Source organism: Canis aureus, chromosome 18 (assembly GCF_053574225.1).
Source record: "Canis aureus isolate CA01 chromosome 18, VMU_Caureus_v.1.0, whole genome shotgun sequence".
Lineage (NCBI taxonomy): Eukaryota > Metazoa > Chordata > Mammalia > Carnivora > Canidae > Canis > Canis aureus.
In genome coordinates, this window is record NC_135628.1 from 6811322 (window position 1) to 6835373 (window position 24052).

The 24052-nt window shown below is 40.4% G+C and overlaps 1 protein-coding gene across 12 annotated transcripts in view; it reads right to left on the bottom strand.

The window, feature by feature from the left end:
* Positions 1–24052, bottom strand: part of MDFIC (MyoD family inhibitor domain containing) — a 290769-nt gene that overhangs the window by 11651 nt on the left and 255066 nt on the right. For 3 of the 12 annotated variants that reach the window (XM_077856096.1, XM_077856098.1, XM_077856099.1), the window contains 3 exons: positions 15300–15364; positions 8688–8935; positions 3096–4886 (listed from right to left, as the gene is read on the bottom strand). In XM_077856096.1, the coding sequence (XP_077712222.1) occupies positions 4487–4886; positions 8688–8935; positions 15300–15364 (713 nt within the window). In that variant the 3' untranslated portion in view covers positions 3096–4486. Of the gene's footprint in view, positions 1–3095; positions 4887–6312; positions 8936–10450; positions 10646–15299; positions 15365–24052 lie in introns of those variants that run through there. The other 9 variants (XM_077856093.1, XM_077856095.1, XM_077856094.1 and 6 more) reach the window with 9 other exon arrangements.

Here is a 24052-nt window from a genome sequence, read left to right on the forward strand (position 1 = left end):
AAAAACTTTGGATCATTCATGGTAATGACACCCCCTTTCCCTCTTCTGTGTCAGCTTGTTACAGTGTGAGACGTTGGTATGAAGATGTGTGATTATAGGACTCGAAATTGCTAAGTTCACGTCTGGAGTGTCTAGTGTAGTTCTTGTGAGAGTCGATTTGACCGTCCATGCTGGAGAGACACGCATCTCAGAAACCACCAGAGTTTACATTATTTTGATAGATCTTGGAAACACGTGATACCAAGATTGGACTCAGACATGTGCATATTTGCACACACACACACACTTACTCTTACTACCTCGTTAGTGTCCTGGCAGAAAACAGATGGCTCACTCAAAGGGCTTAATTAAAGAGCACTTAATAAAAGGGACTGTTCACGGGGGAAGAATCTGTTGTAAGGTAACCAGCGAGGGAAGCTGAAGTGTCGGAAGCCAGTACCAGTGGGAGTGGGTACTTCTCCAGGCCTGAAGGGGCAAAAGCAGGGAGCGGGAGCTGAAGAGAAGGCTGGCTACACGGTAGCACTGGATGTTGGTGGAGTTGTAAAGGTCATTACCTGGCAGGAAGGGGGCCAAGGAGTAGGGCAGGAATTAATACCTTGATCTCTCTTCCCACCTTCTGTTTCCCATCAGTGCTGCCATCAGCCAAAGGCAGTTGGAAACCAGAAAGCGAGGGAGCCTGGCACAAAGGCAGAGATAGAGAACAGACTTAGACAGATGGAGAATGACCAGCAAACAATTGATGAAGAGTGTCTAACTCCTTTTTTTTTTTTTTTAGATTTTAATTATTTATTCATGAGAGACAGAGAGAAAGGCAGAGACACAGGCAGAGGGAGAAGCAGGCTCCCTCCGGGAAGCCCAATGAGGGACTCGATCCCAGGACCCTGGGATCACTCCCTGAGCTGAAGGCAGATGCTCAACCACTGAGCCACCCAGTTGCCCCAATAACATCTAGCTCTTGATTCCTTATCTATCCAGAAAAAAAGACAGCTTTAATAAACAGGGACAAGATAGTGAAATACTGAGCAGACTGGCTTTGCGTCAATGCACATAATGCGAATTAAGGGCAGTGGCTAGGATTTTCAGTCTCCCCGGGAGCCTGTGCTAGGATGCCCACTCCAGGTGGCAAAGATGGGAGACAGAAAATAAGGCTGATGAGACTTCAGGTCCCCATGTCCTCATGCCAGCTTCAAGCAGTTGTGATTGAACCTATTCTGTTAAATTATATGTAAGTTTTCCTAAGCCAAATATGGTTGGAATAGCAAGATCTGGGAATAGACACCGGGTTTCCTAGGTCTGAGGGAGCTACTTGAGGAAATGAACTTAAGCAACCTGTCCCGCATTGTTTGGTCTGTAAACCAGAAGGGAAAATGCAGATCCTAGATGGATCACAGGGTTGTGAACATCAAATGGGAAAGTGGAAACGGCTTCCTTGTGAAAAGTTAAGCTCTACAAATGTCAGGCCCTATCACTCTTGGATACTATCTTATAAAGCTAGTCCCTGAGTATATGCTCGCAATCATCACATCCTCTCTCTTGACTATCTTTCCTCTACACATGGAGCACTTCACTCAACTCAACTTAAACATCACATACAAAGAAAAGATAAGCAGTGAGAAAATCCAAATGTGTTGGCAATATCGCTGCATGTTAACAAGAAAGAGCTAGGTTCACGTTGAACTCCGTTTTCGTGGCGCCTGACTCTCCTTTCCATAGGTCCTATTAACTTCAAAGGGAGCTCCGTGCATGTAAATGATTATATTTATTGGATGCGCCAACTCCTTCTTATCCTCCGGGCACAATTAGAAATATCATAGAAAAATGAATGTCAGAGACTTGGATCCATATTTGATATTCTATGGGAAATTTCCTGTAGTTACAGATGTTAAAAATCCTGCCCAATGGTCCAGTTATGAATATGTACTCTTTCTGCTTCTACCATCTTTGGAATGATTTCTCTCATTTTAGAATATTCTCTTCTACATTAAAGGAAAAAAATGTTCTCTTTAGATCCAGGTAAGCCAGTGATAAAATCTTGGCTTGTCCAACTTGGTGTGATTAAAAAAAAAAAAAAATTTTGGACTGTAGAGAGCTGCTCGTTCAAGAATGTTAGAGCTTCCCTGGGATTCTATTGTTCATACTTACAGCGATCCTGTTCCTCCTTTAGGCCACTCTGGGAGCTGCTGGTTGAGTCAGTGTCTAGGAACTAAATTCCTGGGTGCCCAGTTTAATACTCCATCCACTAAACCACCTGTAGTTTCCGTGTTCGTTGCAAATTCAGGCCATTATTAATATTCTTGTTAGGTGGTTATAACCTCGGGTGTTCTTGGGTTGAAATCGCCACAGTCGATGGGAGCCCGGGGTAGGTGTAGGGAGAGTTGCACTTTCCACACCGATTTGCTGTTTGTTCTGTTTAAATTCAGTTGTCTAGGGTCGCCTGGCTGGCTGAGTCAGTGGAGCGAGCAACTCTTGATCTCAGGGTTGTGAGTTCGAGCCCCATTTTGGGTGTAGTTTACTTACAAATAAAAATCTTAAATAATCAGGCGTCCAGTGGCTCTTGGTGGAAATGTCTCTGGAACTAATTCTGACAAACAAATTATGTCCTCACCCAGACTCCTCAGTGGACCTGACCTTGCAAGTGGTACAGATACAGTTCCTGGGCCATAAGTATCCTTACACATTATGTATTATACAAATAATATGTGTGTTACACTTCCGAGAGGGCAGGTTAAGTCTTTAACTGCATATTTCTTTAAAGTGACCCCCAAAAAAGAGAAAAATGGAAGAATTTCCTCTAATCAAATATTCGGAACGCTTATGAAAGAGAAAACGTGTACTACTGAGAAGATGAAAACCTTTTCTGGAAACGTACCCACGTGAGGGGTGGGGCGACAGACACAGAGACTTACCTGATACTGTCATAAGCAAACTGATTTACGAAATAGTTATTCTAGGTAGTTTTACAGACAAATAAAACCATATCCACAAAGTAACTTGGATCCACTGCGAATTATTTGTAAGAAATAAGTAAGACAGTCTAATTTTAGTAAATATTGATAGAGCAAAACAATCCAAAGTATATATAACAATCACATTTCTAGTGAAAATGTGTGTAAGTAGGTTTATTTTGAAAGGAAAAGTCCTACTCCCAGTGTCATAACCAATTAAATTCTCCAGGTAATGACCCCATTTGCATAGTGAGCGGAACCCACAAGTGGGAATTTTAATGGGCACACCACCTGAGTACAGTAATTGAGAGTGACACAACTTGAACTAGTTTTGTGCTTACCCCACTGAAAATTCTACTCATATTATTTTTAATGTCAAGCTACAAGTCAAATTTCAAGATGATGGATTTGTTCTTTTTTAAGCACTGAGTTTGAGTAAAAGAAATGCTTTAATTCTGTTATGCATTGCATATCTTTGCTTTAACTAATCTGTAGTTCTGATTCTCGCCCTTGCTTCATTTTCTTCAGTGATTGGAATTTAATTTTATTCATTAATTTGTGAATAATTAGATAAAAAAAAATAATGTCCTCAGCAGCCAAATTGCTTTTGGATTGCAATTTAATGTACTTTTACAGGAATATGTATTCTCGTTAAGCTGGCATAATAGTTTACTAAAATGTAATTGTGTAAATATGCCCAATTATTCTTTCTGATGATCTAAGGAAATCTAATCGAATATGGATTCGTATCTCCCTCCTCCTCCGCCTCAACGCCAGTAAAACGCCCTTCCTGCAGAGCTGATCACAGATGCCTTGTCATCTGAAGGTGTTACTTTTAAAAGATGTTCTCCTTATCTCTCAGGCACTATTCATGTCCTTGAAAGAATTGTGCATTCTGATTGAGGGATCCTATGACGTCCACGTTAAATCATCTAATAAAGGTGATCTCAAGACTCTGAGAGTCAGACACACATGATGAACTGTGCTTTCTAGGTTTTGAGATGACATGTTAAAACTTCTTTTGTTTCACTCGAAGATTGCTTGAGATCCTAACTATTTGTAGGTGTTTGACACCACTCCGCCACACGTGTAATTGGCATAGCATCCAGCAGACAGGCTCTGTACATCTTTACGCTGCAACCTACCAAGTTAAGAAATGTATTGGTTCAATATAAAACAGCAGGCTGTTTTTAGACATAGTTACTAGTGCACAAGCTTTAATATGGCTTGGCTTCATCCTATAATGAGATCTTTTGGTTCCCTGCTCAACAGGCTTTATTCCTTTGCAAAAGGCTATGAACTATGTCAAGTGGATCAGCTGCTTTTGTACACCCTCTTTCTTGGCTTTGGAACGTAATTCTTTTGCTTCTACCCCTTTATGCATCAGACAGAACTTAAGAACCTTTTCAATTTTTCAAGCTAAACTTAGAATTTGTTTGAATTTGCTTTTTACGATTTTCCTAATAATTACCTTCTCTACTGAACCTCACACAAAGACCTGCCTGGAAGCGAGCACTTGATTGCAAAGCCATACTTTGTCTTTAACGCGCGTTAGCCATACCCCGTGGCGGGAACGTGTCAAAGGATGGCCATGGAGCGGGATTTCTTCCCGGCCACCCCACAGCCGAACGCACCCCCGAGGTGAGGGATGGGGGGCACAAGTAACAGACAAACAATGGAACCAGACCTCGTAGCCAGCGCTCAGGCGAGGCCAGGGAAGTCCTTGTGTTGACGTCGGGCAGCTTCGGAGCTGTCGGTGTGGCCCCTGCGGACGCTGTCACACTGGTGTCCCGGCTTGGGGAGGAACGGGCTGGTGCAGTCCCTGCCTCCGAAAGAGCCTGCCTTCGGGCTGGGCTTGGCTGGGGCTGCGCTCCGAAGCCTTTGCACCCGGCTGGCTCCTGGCTTCGTGAGAACGTGATCGTGGCATTTGGATTCACGGTGCTGTGAGGCAGAGGGAGCAGTTATTGTTGGGGATTTGGGGATGTGCAAATACTGGGTGGATTTAGTCACCACGGATCGTTTTTGCAAAAACCACCCTCCGCTGTAGGGCTGCATCGTGACATTACCCCGTCTACACACACACACACACACACACACACACACACACACACTCTCTCTCTCTCTCTCTCTTCCAGAGAATCTCGAATATTAAATAAGCAAATAAATACTAGCAGTTTTCTCATGAGAGGTGCCAAACTTCTGCCCTAGGTCGCAGCTCCCTGAGGGTCCTGACTCCACTGGGTTACCTGGAGAAAACAGGCACTGGAAATTTATCGGTTATAGTGGGGCATGGAGATGAAAGTTGTTCAAGGGACTGCCTTGTAGAAACAAAACAAAACTCTTCAACAAAAAACGTAAACAGCAAGTGTGGACTGAAGCCTATTAATATATGAACCAGTATTTAAAACAAAAATGGTAGGCTTTCCTACGTTAGTGTAAAGGGAAAAGAAAAATGGATACTGTAGTATTTGATGAAATTTTATCTTGCCTGTCAGATTAGATGTGATAAACCTACAGGCCTACAAATCACGAGTAATTGGAAAGGGCATTAAGGTCTTGAATAATTTGAAAAATAATCTCATTAATAAATAAACTTATTCATTAGGTGGTTGGCTAAACCCAAGCACTTAAACTGAGAAGGCAAGCCACAGACTCGGGACTCCAGTCTTATTTATGTTAGGCGGTGACTTTGACATTTATAACATTAGAATCTAGGGCACTGATAGAGTTTGTATGGATAAAGGGTGGAAAGTTATTACGTAAGGTTGCCTTGGTTACTCTTGGAAGTGTTCAGAGATACCCTGATGACTTTAGGTGAGGAAAAAGGATATAGTTGATAGACTATAAGAATACAGAAATAAAATTATATTCCTAAATAAAAAGCCTTCTAACTAAAATGTCTTTTAGGGTGGGTGGGGGGTTAAATACTAACTATAAAAAACATCACCTACTACTTAAAAATGGTACCACTAAAAACCCTAGATGAAAATACTTCTGATGATTTAACTTTGGGTGAAATTCATTAAATCTAATACCTGATTTCATAGATTGTGTGTGTGTATGTTTTATCTCAGTGTATATATTAAAAACAAAATTACCTTTGTTTCCATTTATTTACTTTGGAATTATCTCCTAATTTCTAAAAACCATTTACCTAAGACTGTGTTTTAAAATCATATATTAACTATGATTTGCAGTATAAACGGATCTGAATCTTTCAGAGTTCATTTACAGGCATGAGTCATGTGATTTGCATAAGGAAATGAGGAAATCTTCAGGAAGGGAAGTAACAAGATGAAAGCCTCGAGTTTTAAATTATGGTCAGATTCATTCAAATATCAATACAGTAATTAGATAGAAAATATGCTAAAGCACAATAGAGAATTTTTTTATTTCAAAATAATGTATTCAGGATAATACAGGTCCAGTTTAAAAATATTAAAGGTTAGGTTTCCACATTTTAAAAGAGACCAAATCTGTAACTGTAAACTAGAGCACTTAGTCATGATGGCCATGTAATTCAACAAAACATTTTACATACAGAAATTCTAACATACACTGAAACTATTTTCACATTTTCCTACTTTGGTTCTTTTCTTTTTAAAAAATCATACAAGATACTTTATGGAATGACTAGAGTAGACGACAGAGAAAAAGTACTGTGAATATAAATATGAAAAGAAATTCTATCCACCAATATTCTCTGTTACGAAGAAACATTACTTTAAAAGTGCTAATATTTTCACTGCAAATAGTGGCAGACAAATCACTTTGCTGAAAAATCTCGCGAGATAAAAAGTGACATTTTAACAATTCCAGGTCATCAGAAGGCTTTATATGTCAATACACAGATGATACTCTTATATCCTAACAGATACGTATAAGTTAACTTTGGGTATGCGTAAATATTCAGATTCTGATTACTATGAAATAGTACAAAGATGTTCTTATAACTAATGTAACAAAAGGCATTCTTTAGACAAGAGAGAGACAGCGGTTTCCTATAATTCTATTTAAACCTGACAATTTAAAGGGTGCTTGTACACACACGCACACAGCGCTGAAAAGGGGATGCAGGAGTTTGCCTTTTTTTTTTTTTTTTCCTTGAAGTCCTTTAAGTAATGACAGGATTAGAAGCTAGGTTTTATCTCAAAGGAGAAACCGTAAGTGACATTCCTACGCTTTGGGTTAAAAACCTTAAAAGGCTAGGTTTGCTGAGGGCTTCCTAAAAAGATGCAAGTGTTTTCACTATCAATTGGAATTTCAGCTGAAGACCTGAAGTAACTATTAATCCAAAAGTATACTTCCAGAATTTCTACAAGGAATTACATTAAATCAAACCAAATTACAATTTTGGGAAGACCAGACTTAGGAAAGCACATGGTATGGAAACAGACTCCAGCTTTCCTTTGCGCTATGCCTTGCTAACTATATACTTAATCTCGTACTCGACTTATTTTCTTTACGCCTGCAGCATCTTTATAACCTGCCATGTTGGTTTCGTTTAATATAAAGTTGCAATCCTGAAATCTGGTCACAGTGGTGGATGTCAAGTTTCCCACTGCATTTGAAAGAATGGTTTACATTTAAGACGGGTGGTGTTTATAAAACATTGGCTATGAAACAAACAACCTCCCTCTCCAAAAAGACTTAGAGCTCTCAAAAAAAAAAAAAAAAAAAAAAAAAAAAAAAAACAGAACCAAAATGCTTTTGAATAAATCAAAATATTGGGATTTTAATATTTAAAAAAATCATCTAATTTAAATGCGTTTATCAAAAGTATTCCAAATTCTTTTTAAAATAGAGCTATTTTAATAAAGCATTAGGTTCTTATCAAAAACTTTATCATAACATTAAATGATGTGTAAAAAGCTGCATATTAATTTAAATTTTATAGTCTTTAAAAAACTATATTCCTGCAATTAAAAAAAAAATACATACTTAAGGCATTTTTCTTTTAACTGCTTAAGGGTTCCTCACCTAAAACTTGGTCCTAAATCTAATTCATCCAAAAGGCCTCAAATGCCACCTTCTCCACGAAGCCTTGTGCATATTCCAGTTGACAAGAGTTATTATTTTCTGTGTGTTCCTAGAGCCTGGTCCTTCTCACATAATGCTCACTTCAGTGTGCCTTGACGAGTGGTTCATCCGTGACAGGTCTCTTTCCTCTGCTAAACTGTATACCCCTCTGGATAGGAGTTCAATGGCAGGCCATTAACACACGGTAGGTGCTCAATGTCTGTTGAACAAGCGGAGAAAGTGAGAACCCAGGATGGAGATGAAACTGGGTCCCCAACTATGGTGCAGAGTTGTTTCCCAAAGTTCACTTTAAAGGAAGGGATGCTTCCTTTGAACCATGAACAGATACACATCAAAAATAAATTGTCTGGTTTAAATACCCACAGAGAAATAATACATTTGGAGCAAGAGGCTCCTAAGAATGGTTAAAAGAGACAAATATGCATAACAAGGAGGAGACATTTAGCATATATATATATTTTTTTTGGTCAAAATGTCCCTCAGTCATTGTAACCTATTAAGTTTAAAAGTAGTTAAAATTTTCACATATTAAACCATGTAGTTTTGGTTAGAGAGAAAAGGCTTTCGGAGATTACTTAAAATAATGAGTTAACAGTGCAAATACTGGGTTGCTTCATGAGTATCTTACCATGTGTTTTTCTGCGCCTCTGAAAGAAAAATTCTTAAAACGCTCCAGTTTTAACACAAACATAAGATAAATACCTATGAAGGAAAACAAATTCCACAGCATTCCATACAGATTTCCAAACAGTCCGATGATTCACAACAAGCATCCATGATGCCACAATCCATGTCACATGGGCAGTTACAGTCATCCCCCATTTCGTCTCCACAGCAACAGCAGCAGGCTTCTGAGGTGCAGATGCCACAGGAAGCTTGGCCCAGGACAATATTGCAGAGGGTGAGGAATTCACAGAACAAGCAGGCCAGGATACAGTGGACACAGCAATCTTCGTTTTCAATTGGGAAGAGACCACATAGTGAGAAAAAAAAAAATGAACACAAACATAAATCATCAGTGCACTGAATTAATAAGAATTGATCAAAATAGGTGATCCAGAACCCCATGACCTGCAGTCTTAGAAGTCTTTCTGTGAGCTGGGGGCTCACAAATAAACTTAAATTTTAGAAGAGCAGTCTTTAGAAGTCGATACTGCATTCAGGAAAAAGAAGAAACCAAAAAGGTGGTGGTTGTGTGCACAGGCGTGTAGGCGTGGCTTAGATTTTACTTCATTCTCACATACTGTGCGGTGGTCTTAGTCGAGATTCCACTTCTCTGCACCTCTTTCCCATCTTCACTGTATCCTACTGCTCTCTACAACACAGGCTAAACACCTTCCGTGATGTTAAAGTCCTTTAGAAATAGAAATTGGACTGCTCCACCCACCGGCTCCAAAATTGGAAGAAAAAAATATTCAGTATGATATATTCAGTCTGTTATGCAGCTGTTCCAGGATTACATCATCATCGTGATTTGTAAGATAATTGTTTTAAAGATAGTTATAAAGAGCTAGATTTATTATCGTATGAAGACAATAGAGTTTAACTGCCAGCAGCCAGTTCTCTTGAATGTGCCTTCCAACAAATACTCGTATTAACTAGTTCTAAGGCTTCTGACCTTAACTTTCTACTTCACTAGGGAATGCTTACATTTCAAGGCCAAAAGGGGATTCTACAAAAGCTCACTTGAAACTGAAGAACCTTGAACTGAGTATTCTTAAAGCCCTAAGAATATTCTTGAACATAAGACTCTTTCTGTATTATAAAACACATCCTACACAGAGCTATCTGTAACGGCTCTACCAATTTTAAAGGGGGGAAAGAATGGTCATCCCACCCAGCCGTAGAAGTAGAGGGTTACATCTTTGAAGCCTCCTCTGGTCCCTTCCTACATAGAGTTTCCTCATCAAGAGGTCATCAATGTTTTGGATTTTGACTGAACCTTTCCCTGGCTTTTTTCACTATACTTTTCACAACAGTGAATGTGGAAACATCCCTCCGTAACCTATCAGAAAGGTCAAAGGGTACTTTATGAATTCCTGTGAGTAGCATTTTTTTGCTCAACACTGTTTATTTCCCTTCAGTGATTCATGTCGCTGTTGTTCACTTATTTTCCAGGTGTAGCGTATCTCAATTGATTAACTATGCCAATAATTTATTTATCCACACTATTTGTGAATGTATCTGTCATTTCCGGTGTTTTGCTATCCCAAACAGTACTGTCTAGAACAATTTTGTGCCACTGTCCTAGAGCACACATGCTATGTCACTAGCAGAACTGGAGGCTCACAAAGATATGCAAACTTGTTTCCAAAGCACTTGCTCCAAAATTTACTCCCCCCCAACCAAGTTTGAGAATGCTCAATATCCACATCCTCCTCAATCATGGAGACTGTCCTACTTCATATATGCCACTTAGGTGAGTGTGAAAGGGGCATCTTATGGTGGTTTTACTTTGCATTTACCTCCTCACTAGTAAGTTTAGATGTCTTTTCATGTTTCTTCTTCTTTGAAACAGGTGTTCAGGGCATTCATGTTTCCCTCTCATTTTTCTAATTAAGTTGTGCTTTTTTTTTTCTTACTGATTTGTAGAAGTTCTTCATCTATTCAAGATACCAGTCCTTTCTCAAAAATGACTCTGTTCTCAGTATGTGGCTTTTCTTAGGTTAAAATAAAATAAGAGACAGATGAGTTAATTTTTAGACCCTGAGAGCTTAAAGTAATAAAGAGAAATCTAAATCAAATCTTGTAGTTAGCTAGAGGTTCGGGATTGATTACATGGCTGAGGAGGCATTAACAAGATTTGGTAGCAGAAAGAAATACAAAGTTTTAATGTCTGATTCAAAAGAAGGGAGCCCAGCCATGCTTATACACAGAAAGGAAGAAGAAACAAAGAATCAGGAGGGGACAGACTGAACTGTGATTTTAGTTAAGAAGTCAACAGCCCTCAGGAGAAAGGGGGACGGGAGTGACGTTCCAGACTAAATAGCTCATTGCCCCTCAGAGGACCTATCTATTCATTGGAGAATTAAAATCTCTTCCAGATTTTAAACAATGACAGTTGTCATACAGAAATGAGCAGCCATACGTCCAGAGTAGTCCGTCCAAACTCCTACTTTGAGCCAACAAGAGTCACAGATTAAGTCCATTAAATCTATTTTTAGTAAACAAAATGAGAAAGACACGTTCGCTGTCAGTAGATCAAACACTCCCTTTTAGCCTATCTTCTTTAACAAAACTGTGATTTCTGTAACTAATAGGTATGCGTGGTTGGTTTTTTCATAGAATGGAAAGCCTAGTGTTAATGAAGTAAAATTATTTATTGCCTGTTTTCAGAATGGAGAATATGTTTTCATTGCTTTCATTTTTTAAAACACTATTTTAGATACATGCTTTGTACTAAACTCTGTTTACGGCTCTTTCCAAGTATCATTTCACTTAATTCTAATAATCTCAAGAAGCAGTACTGGTATTTATCCTTGTTTCTACCAATATAGACTTAGAGAAGTTTTAGAAAATGTGCCCAAAGTGGTAGAGGCCAGTAGCAGAGTCAGACTGAGAACCCGTGCCATTCACCTGGATTGGCCATGCTCTAACCTGGCGTGCGGCGCTGACTGTGGGGGTGGAGCCCTCGGTTCATCTTCCTTGGGAGAATGATCAGCTATAAATCCAAAACTTTCTGATTTGTTTTGATCTTTTAGCCTTGACTCGTGTTCCCTTCTCTTTTAAAGATGATTCTGAATTTCACTTTTAATAAAGGGTTGACAGTAAAGGTTAAATAACCCTCAACAAGTAAGAGCAAAGTTTGAGTGGAGAACTGATAAACTGCCAGTTACATTGTGGAAATAGACAGAAGGTGGTAGGCAGCCAAGAGAGGTGGTGTCTCAAAAGAAACAAATCTGTAAATTTAAAACATGAAAATTAAGGTCCACAAATCTATGAATAAAAGCAGTAAATTCTGACATGGTAATGACACAGGTCTCAAAAGAGTAAGGTCTTTATGTAAATACTAAAACTTACCAAAAAAAAAAAAAAAAAAGACATCCTCTTAAAACACAGGTTCTACATAATTTACTAGAAAACCACTACTCTGAAAAACCAATCTATTTGTGGCACCTAAAAACCACAAACCAAAATGCATTTGAGAGATTACAGTGATATTAAACGAGGTGCATCTACAGAGACCTCGACCACAGACACGGTCATTATCTGTACTTCTTAAGTAAGGACTACCTGGGCAGTGACAACAACAAAAAGATCCCTAAATTCTACCAAATCAACTTGTTTTTCTTTTTGGTTGTGTTCTGGAAAGAGCAGTTTGATCCAACTGTGACCTGGGGTGGTGAAAAGAGGAAAGTAAGGCAGGAGAGCGGACAGCTGCTACCACTGTCACCCCCACCACCTCCAGGGGAATTAACAATCATAAACAGCGTTACGATGTTGGTTTTATTTGAAGCAAAGAGAGGATTATAGGTATTAGCAAACTAAGAAGGCTAAAGAAGAGGAGTCCTCGGCATCGATGTAGCTCGCAGAGATAATTCTTTTTCCCCCTGTACTTGAGGGTTTTTTTTTTTTCCATTTTTACAGTTTTATTCAGTCATATTTGCAGTTTGGGCCAAGAGTATTTAACCTCTGAGAAGCCAACTAGGTTCTGGGAAGGATGCCTGTCCAAACCGGGCCAAGCAAGGATTGCGCAATTCAGCGTATTACCCAGAGGGCACTGACAGCTACTGTAAATTGAGGGAAACAAAGGGACATATAGCAGCCAAGTACCTTCCCAGAAAGCCTGAGCACAACGTTTCATGAAAAGAAACCAAAACTGTTACGAGTGACTGACGACAGCAAACCCAAACAGAATGTTCAGAGTCCTAGGCCAGGTCATCGCTGTTAGGCCCGGGCAGCTGGTCTACCGCAAGCAGCCAGCCGCCCCCTGCCGTGAGGGGACACCTGACACCTGCACCACCAGCACCCTGGATGACTGGTGGAGTCGGCTGTGACTGGTTCAGGGGGCGTCGTTCTGTCAGAAAGGAGACCCCGAGATCATTCTGGTAAGAACACACTCAGGTCCTAATGAAACAATCCCAAACTGACCTAATCCGGTGTGGCCCCAAATGCTAAGAAAATACAAGGGGAGAAGTCAGTGAACAGAACCCTGACTAAGCCATCAGAAAACCATTTGCATGGTGAACCCAGCTCTAATCTGAAGGAGTCTCTTACAGTTCTTCAGCTTGCTTTTTTTTTTTTAAGTTGTGATATGACAGGTGCTCTGAGTTTCTTGGAACACAGACCCCACGCAGCAGAGTACCAGGAAGCGCGGAGCAGCGAATTCTGAGAAGAACCCCCAGACCGTGTGTGTGTGTGTGTGTGTGTGTGTGTGTGTGTGTGCGCGCGCACAGATGTGTATGTGTTTTATCTCCTCTGATCTCTAATTCCGTTTCCTAGGCCTGAAACGCTTGAAACTCCTTTCTTAATCGGGGCCGCCAACAAGTAACCTGGGCACCGAGTGGAAGAGGTTTGTTGTCTTCTGAACAGGCCGACAGCGCGCCAAAAAGCACTTGCAGATAAAAACACGAGCAGCCAATTATGTGGAATGAGTAATTTAGGCAATTGCCCGGAGATCGAACCTGACTTTAAGCCGAAGCTACAGAGAAGCCACAGGCTCCCGTCTGCCCGTGGGGGTGCGGCGGGGCGGCTGCCTCACGGGTGGGGGCTGCCTTCCTCCCAGAGCGCCTGCGCGGCCACTGTGCTTTCTCGACGCCAAATCACAAAGGCAGGCTGCAAGTGGGTTTTAGGAAGCCTGAATCGCCGCCAGCACAGCGAAGTGTCTGGCCTCGGTGCCGAGGCAGCTGGGACGGCTGAGACACAGACCCCTCCAGGGAGCTCTGCTCCGCAGGTGTTCGCAGGGGCAGGAGACTCAGGGACACGGCAGCTCGCCTGCACGCGCGGCCCCAGCGGCCCTCCTCCACAGAACCCTCTGGAGCGCTGCTGTCCCCGGGAGGCCGTGCATCGTAGCCAGAACACGGCCAACATTTTCCTAGTAGGGAAGAAAGCGCGGTCAGGAGGTGAAAGGAAGAGAAGAGCCGTATTTTCCACTTGACTACGAAGAAGAGCACGCGCAGGAGAACCGCACAAGTATCTCCGCTACTGGCTTCCCCCCAGCAACCCGAGGGGACCCTGGGAGAAGACGAAGACTGCCGTCCCACGCCCCACAGGGGGCTCCCGGGGTGTCCACCTTCTGGGCCCATCCCCGCACCCAGGGCAGGCGCGCTGGCCGTCTAAAGGGCCGTGGCGGGCGGCGCACGGTGTTCGCCGGTGTCCCCTTCCCCGCTGCCCGCCCCACGGCTGATTCGCTGCATACTCCGCACGGGGAGGTGGATCCAGGGACGGTTACTCACGACTTGGGTCTAGCGCCGAGTCGCGGAGCCGCGGAGGCCGGGAGCGAGGCCTGTGCACCGCAGCACCTTTCCTTGGTCCTCAGGAGCCGTACAAAGAACTCGGAGTAAAGGCTCAGCTGGTAGAGGGGCTCACTTTAGACGCTCACGTGTGTACTCGGCGTGTGAGCCAACAGCAGGGTAGAGGAAAACAACAAAGGGGGGCGCAATAACATTTTACATTAATTTACCAAATCTCTCTACTGTATTAAGATAACAAATTGGTAGCTGGTACTGACAGGACTGTCCTCAGAGGGGCACGGTGAGGACTGAAAGGGACAACGCCCATTAAGTGCTCACGGAGGGATTTCGTGTGGGAGTACTTATTAAATATGACTGTGATAGTAACGAAGATAATGGAAGATGATTTATTCTAGGGAGGCCACGCCTCTTTACCTACCAATATATATAATTTTTAATTTTATTTATTCATGAGAGACACACAGAAAGAGAGGCAGACACACAGGTAGAGGGAGGAGTAGGATCCCTGCGGGGAGCCCGATGTGGGACTTGATCCTGGGACTCTGGGATCACGCCCTGAGCCAAAGGCAGACGCTCCACTGCTGAGCCACCCGGGTGTCCCCCTACCAATACTTCTTTCACGCTGCTCATGACCCCAAAATTGGGCTGCTCCATTTTAAGCAAAGGAAGTTTATAAAAGGCTCACTTTACAGTTGAAACACTTGGAGGGACCCAAAATGGCAACGCTAAGAGACAACCTGCAGAAGAGTGAAGCAGGCAGAAATCTGTCCAGAAAGAATTAGTAAATCTTGTGTTTGGCTGCAGCAGAAGACTTAAAATAATAATCTTTTCCATATTTAAATTACATCCATTTGTTTCTCAGGAAGCTAGAAGGCATAAGCAGAGAACGGCTATACTTTACCTGAACTGATTCACTGCTGACTTTATTCAATGGGCGGGTTGGAATATCTCTAATCCTAAAGTTTACTTAATAAAAAAAAAAAAAAATTAACTTCTAGGATAACAAAATCCACTTTAGATCTTAGAAGCATTTTCCCAGAGAGACTATGTCTAACGGTCTGCTGAAATTGGTCAAAATGCCATCTGTGGCTAGGAAAAAATATATTCTTTTATTAACACTAGGATTTACATTCTTAAAATTGTACAAAAACGATCTAAGAAATCTCTCCCAAAACTTTAATATTTTTTTCCCATTTTCACAACTGTGCTTGTCTAAATACTGTGCAAAAGTACATGAAGAATCAGCTTTAAAAAAAAAAAAAAAAAAAGAATCAGCTTTTTTTTTTTTAAGCCAAATAGTGTCCACTGGGGTGACACTGCAAAAGGTTGTGGTGGTGATGATGGTGATGGTAAAATGACACCTTTGCCATATCAGATGCTTTTTATGAATTTGTTTATGGAGATATAATTAACATGTAACATTAGTTTCAGGTGTACATGACTCAACATATTCACACTGAAATGATCACTGCAATATGTCTGGTTTACTATCTGATGACAGATCAGATAGTAAACCCCCCCCCCCCTTTGGAGAACATCTAAGATCTATTCTTAGCCACTTTCAAATATGTAATCACCATGCTGTACACTACATCCCCATGACTTATTTATTTTGTAACTGGATGTTTATTGCTTTTGGACTCCTTCATCCATATTACCCACCCCCACCCCCAAACCCTCACCATCTCAGGCCACCACCTACCTAATCTGTTCTTTATACTTTATACCTCTGAGCTCATATTTTTTTGGTTTTTAGATGCCACATATAAGTGTGATTCTAGGGTATTTGTCTTTCTCTGACTTCTACATTTAGCATAATGTCCTCAAGGTCCATCATGTTCCAAAGGCAAGATGTCCCTCTTTTTTTTTAATGGCTGAATAATGTTCAATTGTGTATATACACACACAAATATATATACACCTATATATAAAAATATATATACATATTATATATTATGTAATTTACATACATATTGATCAATCCATTTATATTCAATCATCCATTAAGAGTTTCCATATCTTGGGGATCCCTGGGTGGCTCAGCAGTTTGGCGCCTGCCTTTGGCCCAGGGCACGATCCTGGAGTCCCGGGATCGAGTCCCACGTCGGGCTCCCGGCATGGAGCCCGCTTCTCCCTCTGCCTGTGTCTCTGCCTCTCTCTCTCTCTGTGACTATCATAAATAAATAAATAAATAAATCTTTAAAAAAAAAAGTTTCCATATCTTGGAGTATTATAAATTTGGAGTATTATAAATTATTATAAATAATGCTCCAGTGAACATGGGAGTGGATATGTCTTTTTGAATGTTTTTTCATTTCTTTTGGATAAATAGCCAGAGCTAGAATTACTGAGTCATATAGCAGTTTCATTTTTAATTTTTGAGCAACCTCCATACTGTTTTCAATAGTAGCTAAACTAATTTACATTCCCACCAACAGTGTGCAAGGGATCTCTTTTCTCCACAACCTCAACAGCACTTGTTATTTCGTGTCTTGTTATTAGCCAATCTGACAAGTGTGAGGTGGTATTTCATTGGGGTGTTGATTTGCATCTCCCTGACGATTTGATGATTAGTGATCCTGAGCACCTTTTCATGGACATGTTGGCCATCTGTATATCATCTTTGGAAAAATATATATTGAGATCTGCCCATTTTAAATTAGATTATTTCTTATATTTTGCTATTGAGTTGTATGAATTCTCTCTACATTTTGGATATTAACCCCCTATTAGGTTTTACAAATATCTTCTCCCATTCCATAGCTTGTGATTTTGCTTTCTTGATGGATCCCTCTGCTGTGCAGAAGCCTTTTATTTATTTTTTATTTTTAAAATTTTATTATTTGTCTAAAATTTATTTATGCATGAGAGGCACAGGTAGAGAGAGAAGCAGGCTCCCTGTGGGGAGCCCGATGCGGAACTCGATCCCGGGACTCCAGGACCACACCCTGAGCTGAAGGCAGACGCTCAACCACTGAGCCACCCAGGCGTTCTGCAGAAGCCTTTTAGCTTGACACGGTCACCCTTGTTTATTCTAGGTTTGCTTTTGGTATCAAGTCTAAAAAAATCACCACCCAATTACAAGTCAAGGAATAGCTTACTACTGCCTGTATTTTCTTCTGGGGGTTTGATGGTTTCAGGTCTTACAGTCTTCAGTCTATTCTGAGTTAACTTTTGTGAATGGTAGAAAATAGTGGTCCAGGTTTCTTCTTCTGCATGTGGCTGTCTAGTTTTCCCGGTACCATTTACTAAAGAGACTTTTACTCATTGCATATTCTTGGCTCACTGTCAAAAATTAACTGACCATATATGCATGGGTTTATCTCCGGGGCCTCTATTCTGTTCCACTGATCTGTGTTTTTGTTTTTATACCAGTATCACCATGCTTTGATTACTACCGCTTTATAATATAGATAAAATGAGACAGTGTGAGGCTTTCGGCTTTGTCATTCTTTCTGAAGACTGAGTTGGCTATTCAGGGTCTTTTGTAATTCCAAACAAACTTTAGGACTGTTTGTTCTGTTTCTCTAATGCCTCTGCCATTGTGATAGGGATTTCTCTGAACCTGTAGGTTGTTCGGGGTAGCATGGACATTCTTACAATATCCTGCCAGTGCATGAGTGCAGGATATTTTCATACATATTTATGTCGTCTTTAGTTTCTTTCACGAATGTCTGGTAGTTTTCAGGGAACATGACTTTTACCTCCTGGGTTAAATTTATTCCTGGGTATTTTACTCTTCGATGCAAATGTAAATGAGCCTGTTTTCTTAATTTCTCTTTCTGGTATTCTATTAGTATATAGAAATGCCACAGATTTTTCATACTGATTTTGGATCCTGCAACTTCACTGAATTGATTGATTAGGTCTAAGAGGTTTTTTTTTGTAGGAGTCTTTAGGGTTTTCTATACGTATCATGTAATAGTTTGACTTCTTCCTCTCCAATGTGTATGTCTTCGATTTCTTTTTCTTGCCTAATTGCTCTGGTCAGAATTTCTAATACTAAGTGGAGTAACAGTGGTAAGAGTGGGCATCCTTGTCTCACTCCTGATCGTAGAGGAAAAGCTTTCAAGCTTTTCACCGTTGATTATGTTAGCTGTGGGTTGGTCATATACGGCTTTTGTTACATTGAGATACATTCCTTTTGTACATATTTATGGAGACTTTTAATCATACATTCATATGTTGAATTTTGTTTTTTTCTGCATCTATTGATCATATAATTTTTATCTTTCATTTTATTAACATGGTATATACACTGATTTGTAGATATTGAACCATTTTTGCATCCCTGGAATAAATCCTATCTGATCATAACGTATGATCTTTTAAATGTATTGTTGAATTTGGGTTGCTAATATTTTGTTGCGGATATTTGCATGCATGTTCATCAAGGATTCTGGCTTGTAATTTTTTTTTCTTCTCTTGCAGCATCGTGGTGTCTTTTTGTATCAGGGTATTGCTAGTCTTATAAAATTAGTCTGGAAGTATTTCCTCCTCTTCTCTGTTTCTGGAAGAGTTTGAGAAGGCTTAGTCTTACTTTGAATGTTTGGTAAAATTGACCAGTGAAGCCATCTGGTCCTGACTTGTTTTTTGGGGGAATTTTGATTACTGATTCTAGTAATCAGTCTGTTCATAATTTCTATTTTATCATGATTCACTCTTGGTAGGTTTGTGTTTCTGGGAATCATCTACTCTTCTAGGCTGAATAACTGGTTGGAATATAATTGCTCATAGTACTCTGTTAAAATCTTTCTTATTTCTGTGAGAACATTTGTAATGTCTCCTCTTCCATCTATGATTCTGAGTCTTTTTTTTTTTTTTTTTTTGGTGAATTTAAAGGTTCACCAATTTTCCATCTCTTTTCAAAGAACCAGCTCTTGGTTTCATTGATCATTTATATTACCTTTTAGGCCTCTATTTCATTTACTTCCCCATAATCTTTGCTGCTTCTTCCTTCTACCAACTTTGGTCTTCATTTGTTTTTCTAATGGCTTGAGGTATAAATTTAGGTTGGGATTTTTCTTGTTTCTTGAGGTAGGCATTTATCGTTATGAACTTCCCTTGTAGATCTGCTTTTGCTGCATCCATTATTTTTGTTATGTTGTAGTTCTATTTCATTGTCTCAGGGCATTTTTTGATTTGTCCTTTGACCCACTGGTTGTTCAGCAGACTGTTTAATTTCCACATAATTGTTAATTTTCCATTTTTCTTGTAACTGATTTCTAATTTCATACCATTGTGGCTGGAAAAGATGCTTAATAGGATTTCAATCTTCTTGAATTGATTTAGACTTACTCTGTGGCCTAACATACTCATTCCATGTAAAGAATGTGTATTGTTACTTTTGGGTATAATGTTCTGTGTGTATCTGTTAAGTCCATCTGGTCTAATGAGCTGCTTAAGGACAATGTTTCCCTATTGATTTTCTATCTGGATGATCTATTGATGAAAGTGGGGTATTAAAATCCTCTACTATTATTATATTACTGTTTTTCCTTTTGGGTCTGTAAGTATTTCCTTTACATATTTAGGTGTTCCTCCGTGGGTAGTTAAATATTTAAAATCTTATATCCTTTTGTTGGATTGACCCCTTTTGTCAGTATATGATTATCTTGTCTCTTTTTATAGTAACTCATTCACTCATTCATTGATGTTAATTATTCATGAGACACAGAGAGAGAGAGAGATGCAGAGACACAGGCAGAGAGAGAAGCAGACTCCCTATAGGGAGCCTGATGTGGGACTCGATCCCAGGAACACAATCTGAGCCAAAGGCAGACACTCAATCACTGAGCCACCCAGGCTTCCCTTACAGTCCTTATTTTAAAGTCTATTTTGTCTGATCTAAATATAGCTACTCTTTCTTCTGGTTTCAATTTCCATGGAAGATCTTTTATTAAACATCCCTTCATTTTCAGTCTGTGTGACTATACATCTGAAATGGGTCTATTGTAAGTAACACATAGATGAGTCTTGTGTTTTCATCCAACACTTTTAAGGAAAGGATTTAGTCCATTTACATTTAAGTAATGTACTTACTGCAATTTGTATTTTCCCCGTTTTGTAGTTCTTCTGTTTCTTCCTTTCACTGCTCTCTTCCTTTGTAACCTATGATTTTCCTGTATGAATGTGGTATGCTAAGATTGATTTCTCTTTTTCATATTTTGTGTATCTTCTATAGGTTTTTGCTTTGTAGTTATCAACAGGTTTAAATACAATGACACTTCTAACAGTCTATCTTAAGTTTATAACTCGTTTTAATGCATTCTAAAGCTCTACGTTTTTACTTTCTCCCTCTTTTTATCTTAAGTACTTATTGTAGTTTTATTTTTATTACTTTTTTCTTTTAACTTTCATACTACCCTTGTAAGTGATTAATCCACGTTTACAACATTATCCTGAATTTTACTATACTTTCATATGTGTTCCTATACTAACTAGTGCCCTTTCCCCTCAGCTTAAACATTACTGTTCAGTGGGCTTAACTCTTTTTTTTTCTGGAAAATGCTTTCTCTCTCCTGAAATCCAGAACTTAGTTATGCATTTTTTTCTTTCAGCACTTGAAATTTATCATGCCACTCCCTTCTGTCCCACAGGTTCTACTGAAAAAATCTGAGGATACTCTCTAGGGGTTCCCTTGTATATATGTTGTTTTTTCTCTTGCTGCTTTTAAGATTCTCTCCTGTTTAACTTTTGACATATTAATTATAATGTATCTTGGTATGACTTGGGTTCATCATATTTGGAAATTTCTCAGCCCTCTATATCTGGATGTCTGTTTTCTTCAGCAGGTTGGGAAAATGCTCAGCCATTACTTTCTCAAATAACTTTTCTGCCCCTTCTCTCTGTGATCCCTTCAATGTGAATGCTGGCCCACTTGATGTTGTCACATAACTCCCTTAAGCTATCTTAACTTCTCCATTCTTTTTTTCTTTCTGCTGCTCTGATGAGGTGAGTTCCACTGCTGTTTTGAGTTCACTGATCCTTTCTTCTGCTTCATATAGTCTGCTGTTGAATCCTTCTATTATTATTTTTTTTTTGCTCTGTGACTTTCATTGGGTAATTTCTTACATTTCCATCTCTTTAAGTTCTCACTGTGTTCACTCCTCTCAAGTTTGATGAACATATTTAAAATCATTATTTTGAACTCATTGTTAGATAAACTGCTTACCTCCACTTAATTAAGAACTTTTTCTTAGGCTTTGTCTTGTTCTTTTAAAACCTAGTCCTCTCTTTATTCATTCTTCTTGACTTTCTCTGTTGGCTTCTGTGCATTAGATAAAACAGCCACCTTGCCCATTGTGAAGAAGCACAGTGGCTTTATGTAGCAGATGAATCTTACCATTCAACCCTATCCTAGCTCTTGGTTGTATCTCAAACCTTTGTGATTGTCCAATAGCCTACTTTATTTTTAGTGGCTCCCAGTGGTTGAGAGCGTGCTAAAACTTATCAATGTTCTTCTACAAGGAAAGGATCTCAGTCAGCACCTAGATTCAAACTGTTTGGAAGACAGACCCCGCCTGACCCCTCAGCCCCTGCAGCGATAGCTTTTAAAGTATGCAAAAATACTTGCATAGTCTTGTAGGAACTACAAGTATGAATCCCACTGGCTTCCAAGGCTTAGGCAATCTAGAGGTGTCTACTGGGTGACAAGTTAAAAAATTAGGGCAGCAGATGGATATACAAGTTCCTTTAGGAAGATGCAAGTAATCCAGAGCAAGGTAGGAGGAGAGCTTAAAGAAAGCATCCATAGGTCCGTGGCTCTGGAATGCTTATTGTTAGGCTCCTAGATATATGCCCCATCTGAAGCCTGCCCAAAGTCAAAGCTCATGTTAAGCAAATAGGCCTCTCTCACAGAAACACTAGGGGGATGTTTCACTCTGCTATTTGTGCAATGCCCTAGGCAGCTGGCCCAGAACAGTCCCTCCTGTGTTAGTCTGTGGGACCCAGGAACACAGGCCCTGCTGTCCACCAAGACTTGGGCACCAGACACCTGTTCTAAGCTCATCTGGTATTCTAGACAACAAAGATAGGGCCCCCATTCTGAGGTCTCTGGAGAGGATTGCAGTGTCTTAGCTGGAGGGAGGCAGAGGGAAAGCAACCTCCCTAAGATGGTAGCTGCCAGCCTGTTAGTTACCTGTCAGTTCTCAGACTATCCTTCCAGGCCCCTAGATGTGTGTTAAATTAGATGCCTGCCCCTAATACTGACACTTTATTTAAAGAGTATTTACTTATCTTCAGCTCTAGGCACCTCTAGCTGCCTCTATACTGGGCCATGGGGCATGTGGGTCCGAGAGCACAAGCCCCTTACTAGCCTTTCCTCAGTTTAACAGTCTTTTTTGGGTCTTGGGGATGCAAGTCCATTGGCTTAAAACTAGATGTTTGGGGGCTCATCTAATAGATGCAGCCTTAAAGGTTAGGGTGCCAAAGGTGGGGTTCAAACCCTTCGCTCTTCAGGGAGAAGCTCCAGGTTTTGAGTTTCCTTCTAATTGTGTGTCACTGCACCAAGGTGAGCTTTACAACAAGACTGCATCTCAGCCACTCCTGCGTGCTTTGGATGTGGGTTTTTTTCTTTGCCATATGTGAAAGATTCACACAGCTAGTTTCTAGGTTCTTTCAGGAGAAATGGTTCCATATGTAGCTGTAGATTTGGGGTGTCACTGAGAGGAGGTGAATTCAGAATCGTACATTGACATCTTGAACAAGAACTCCTATATCAGATGCTTAGTCATCCATTATTAGCTTATTACTGAACCCCACAGGATTGCCCAGGTTACCTGTGACCCAAGATCTTGGTGGAACACACACATAAAAAAGAGAAGCTGTCCGTGTTCACAGGGCTGGCATCAGGCACCCTAATTCTCCAGGCGCTTGCATCTCTGCAATCCAAAGAGCTGAGAGGCCCTGGTAGTTACTGCACACTACTGGTGGCAGGACTGCATCTCCAGCAGGGGGGATAGGCCTCCCACAGGCAAGAATAGCCTTGCATTGAGAAGGCCCAGGATGTGCTCCCCAGTCCTGATAGAAGAGCCAGGCCCCAACCAAAGAGGCACAGCAGTCTGACAGACATTCCAAGCAGATGAAGAAGAACAAGCTGAGTGAAATGAGACACCAAAGCACATTTCAAAGCAGTGCACAGGAGGTAAATCCTGTTATTTATGGAATTAATTTGTGAATCAATGATGGCATTGTTACTCTTTCCACATCCCTCCCTCTCCACCCATGTTATCTATTAATACCATTTGGTTTTGTTTTTTTTTTTTTTTTTTTATGGCCTCAGATGAACAGGACAGCATGGCATTGAAATTATAAGGTATAAATACCTCCACCTTAATTTAGTGTACAAACAATTCTGGAGCCAAGAAAATCCATGAACATGTTGTTTGCAAGTAGTCTAATACTGACAAACCTGTTTTCTCATCGAATAAAAATCCTGTAGCCTTGTTATTTTAAATTGTAGAAAAGAAGATAAAAAATAAAAATCCTCTTAATTAGCTGCCTCTCGATGCTCTGTACTTCATCTGGGCCACCCCCAACTGAGGTTTTCCTGAGTCACAGCTCATTACCTACTGTGGCCATTCGGGCCAGTGAATACCAAAGAAATGCCACAACTGTCTGTGGTGGTTGTCTGTCTGTTTGGTTTTGGTGAGG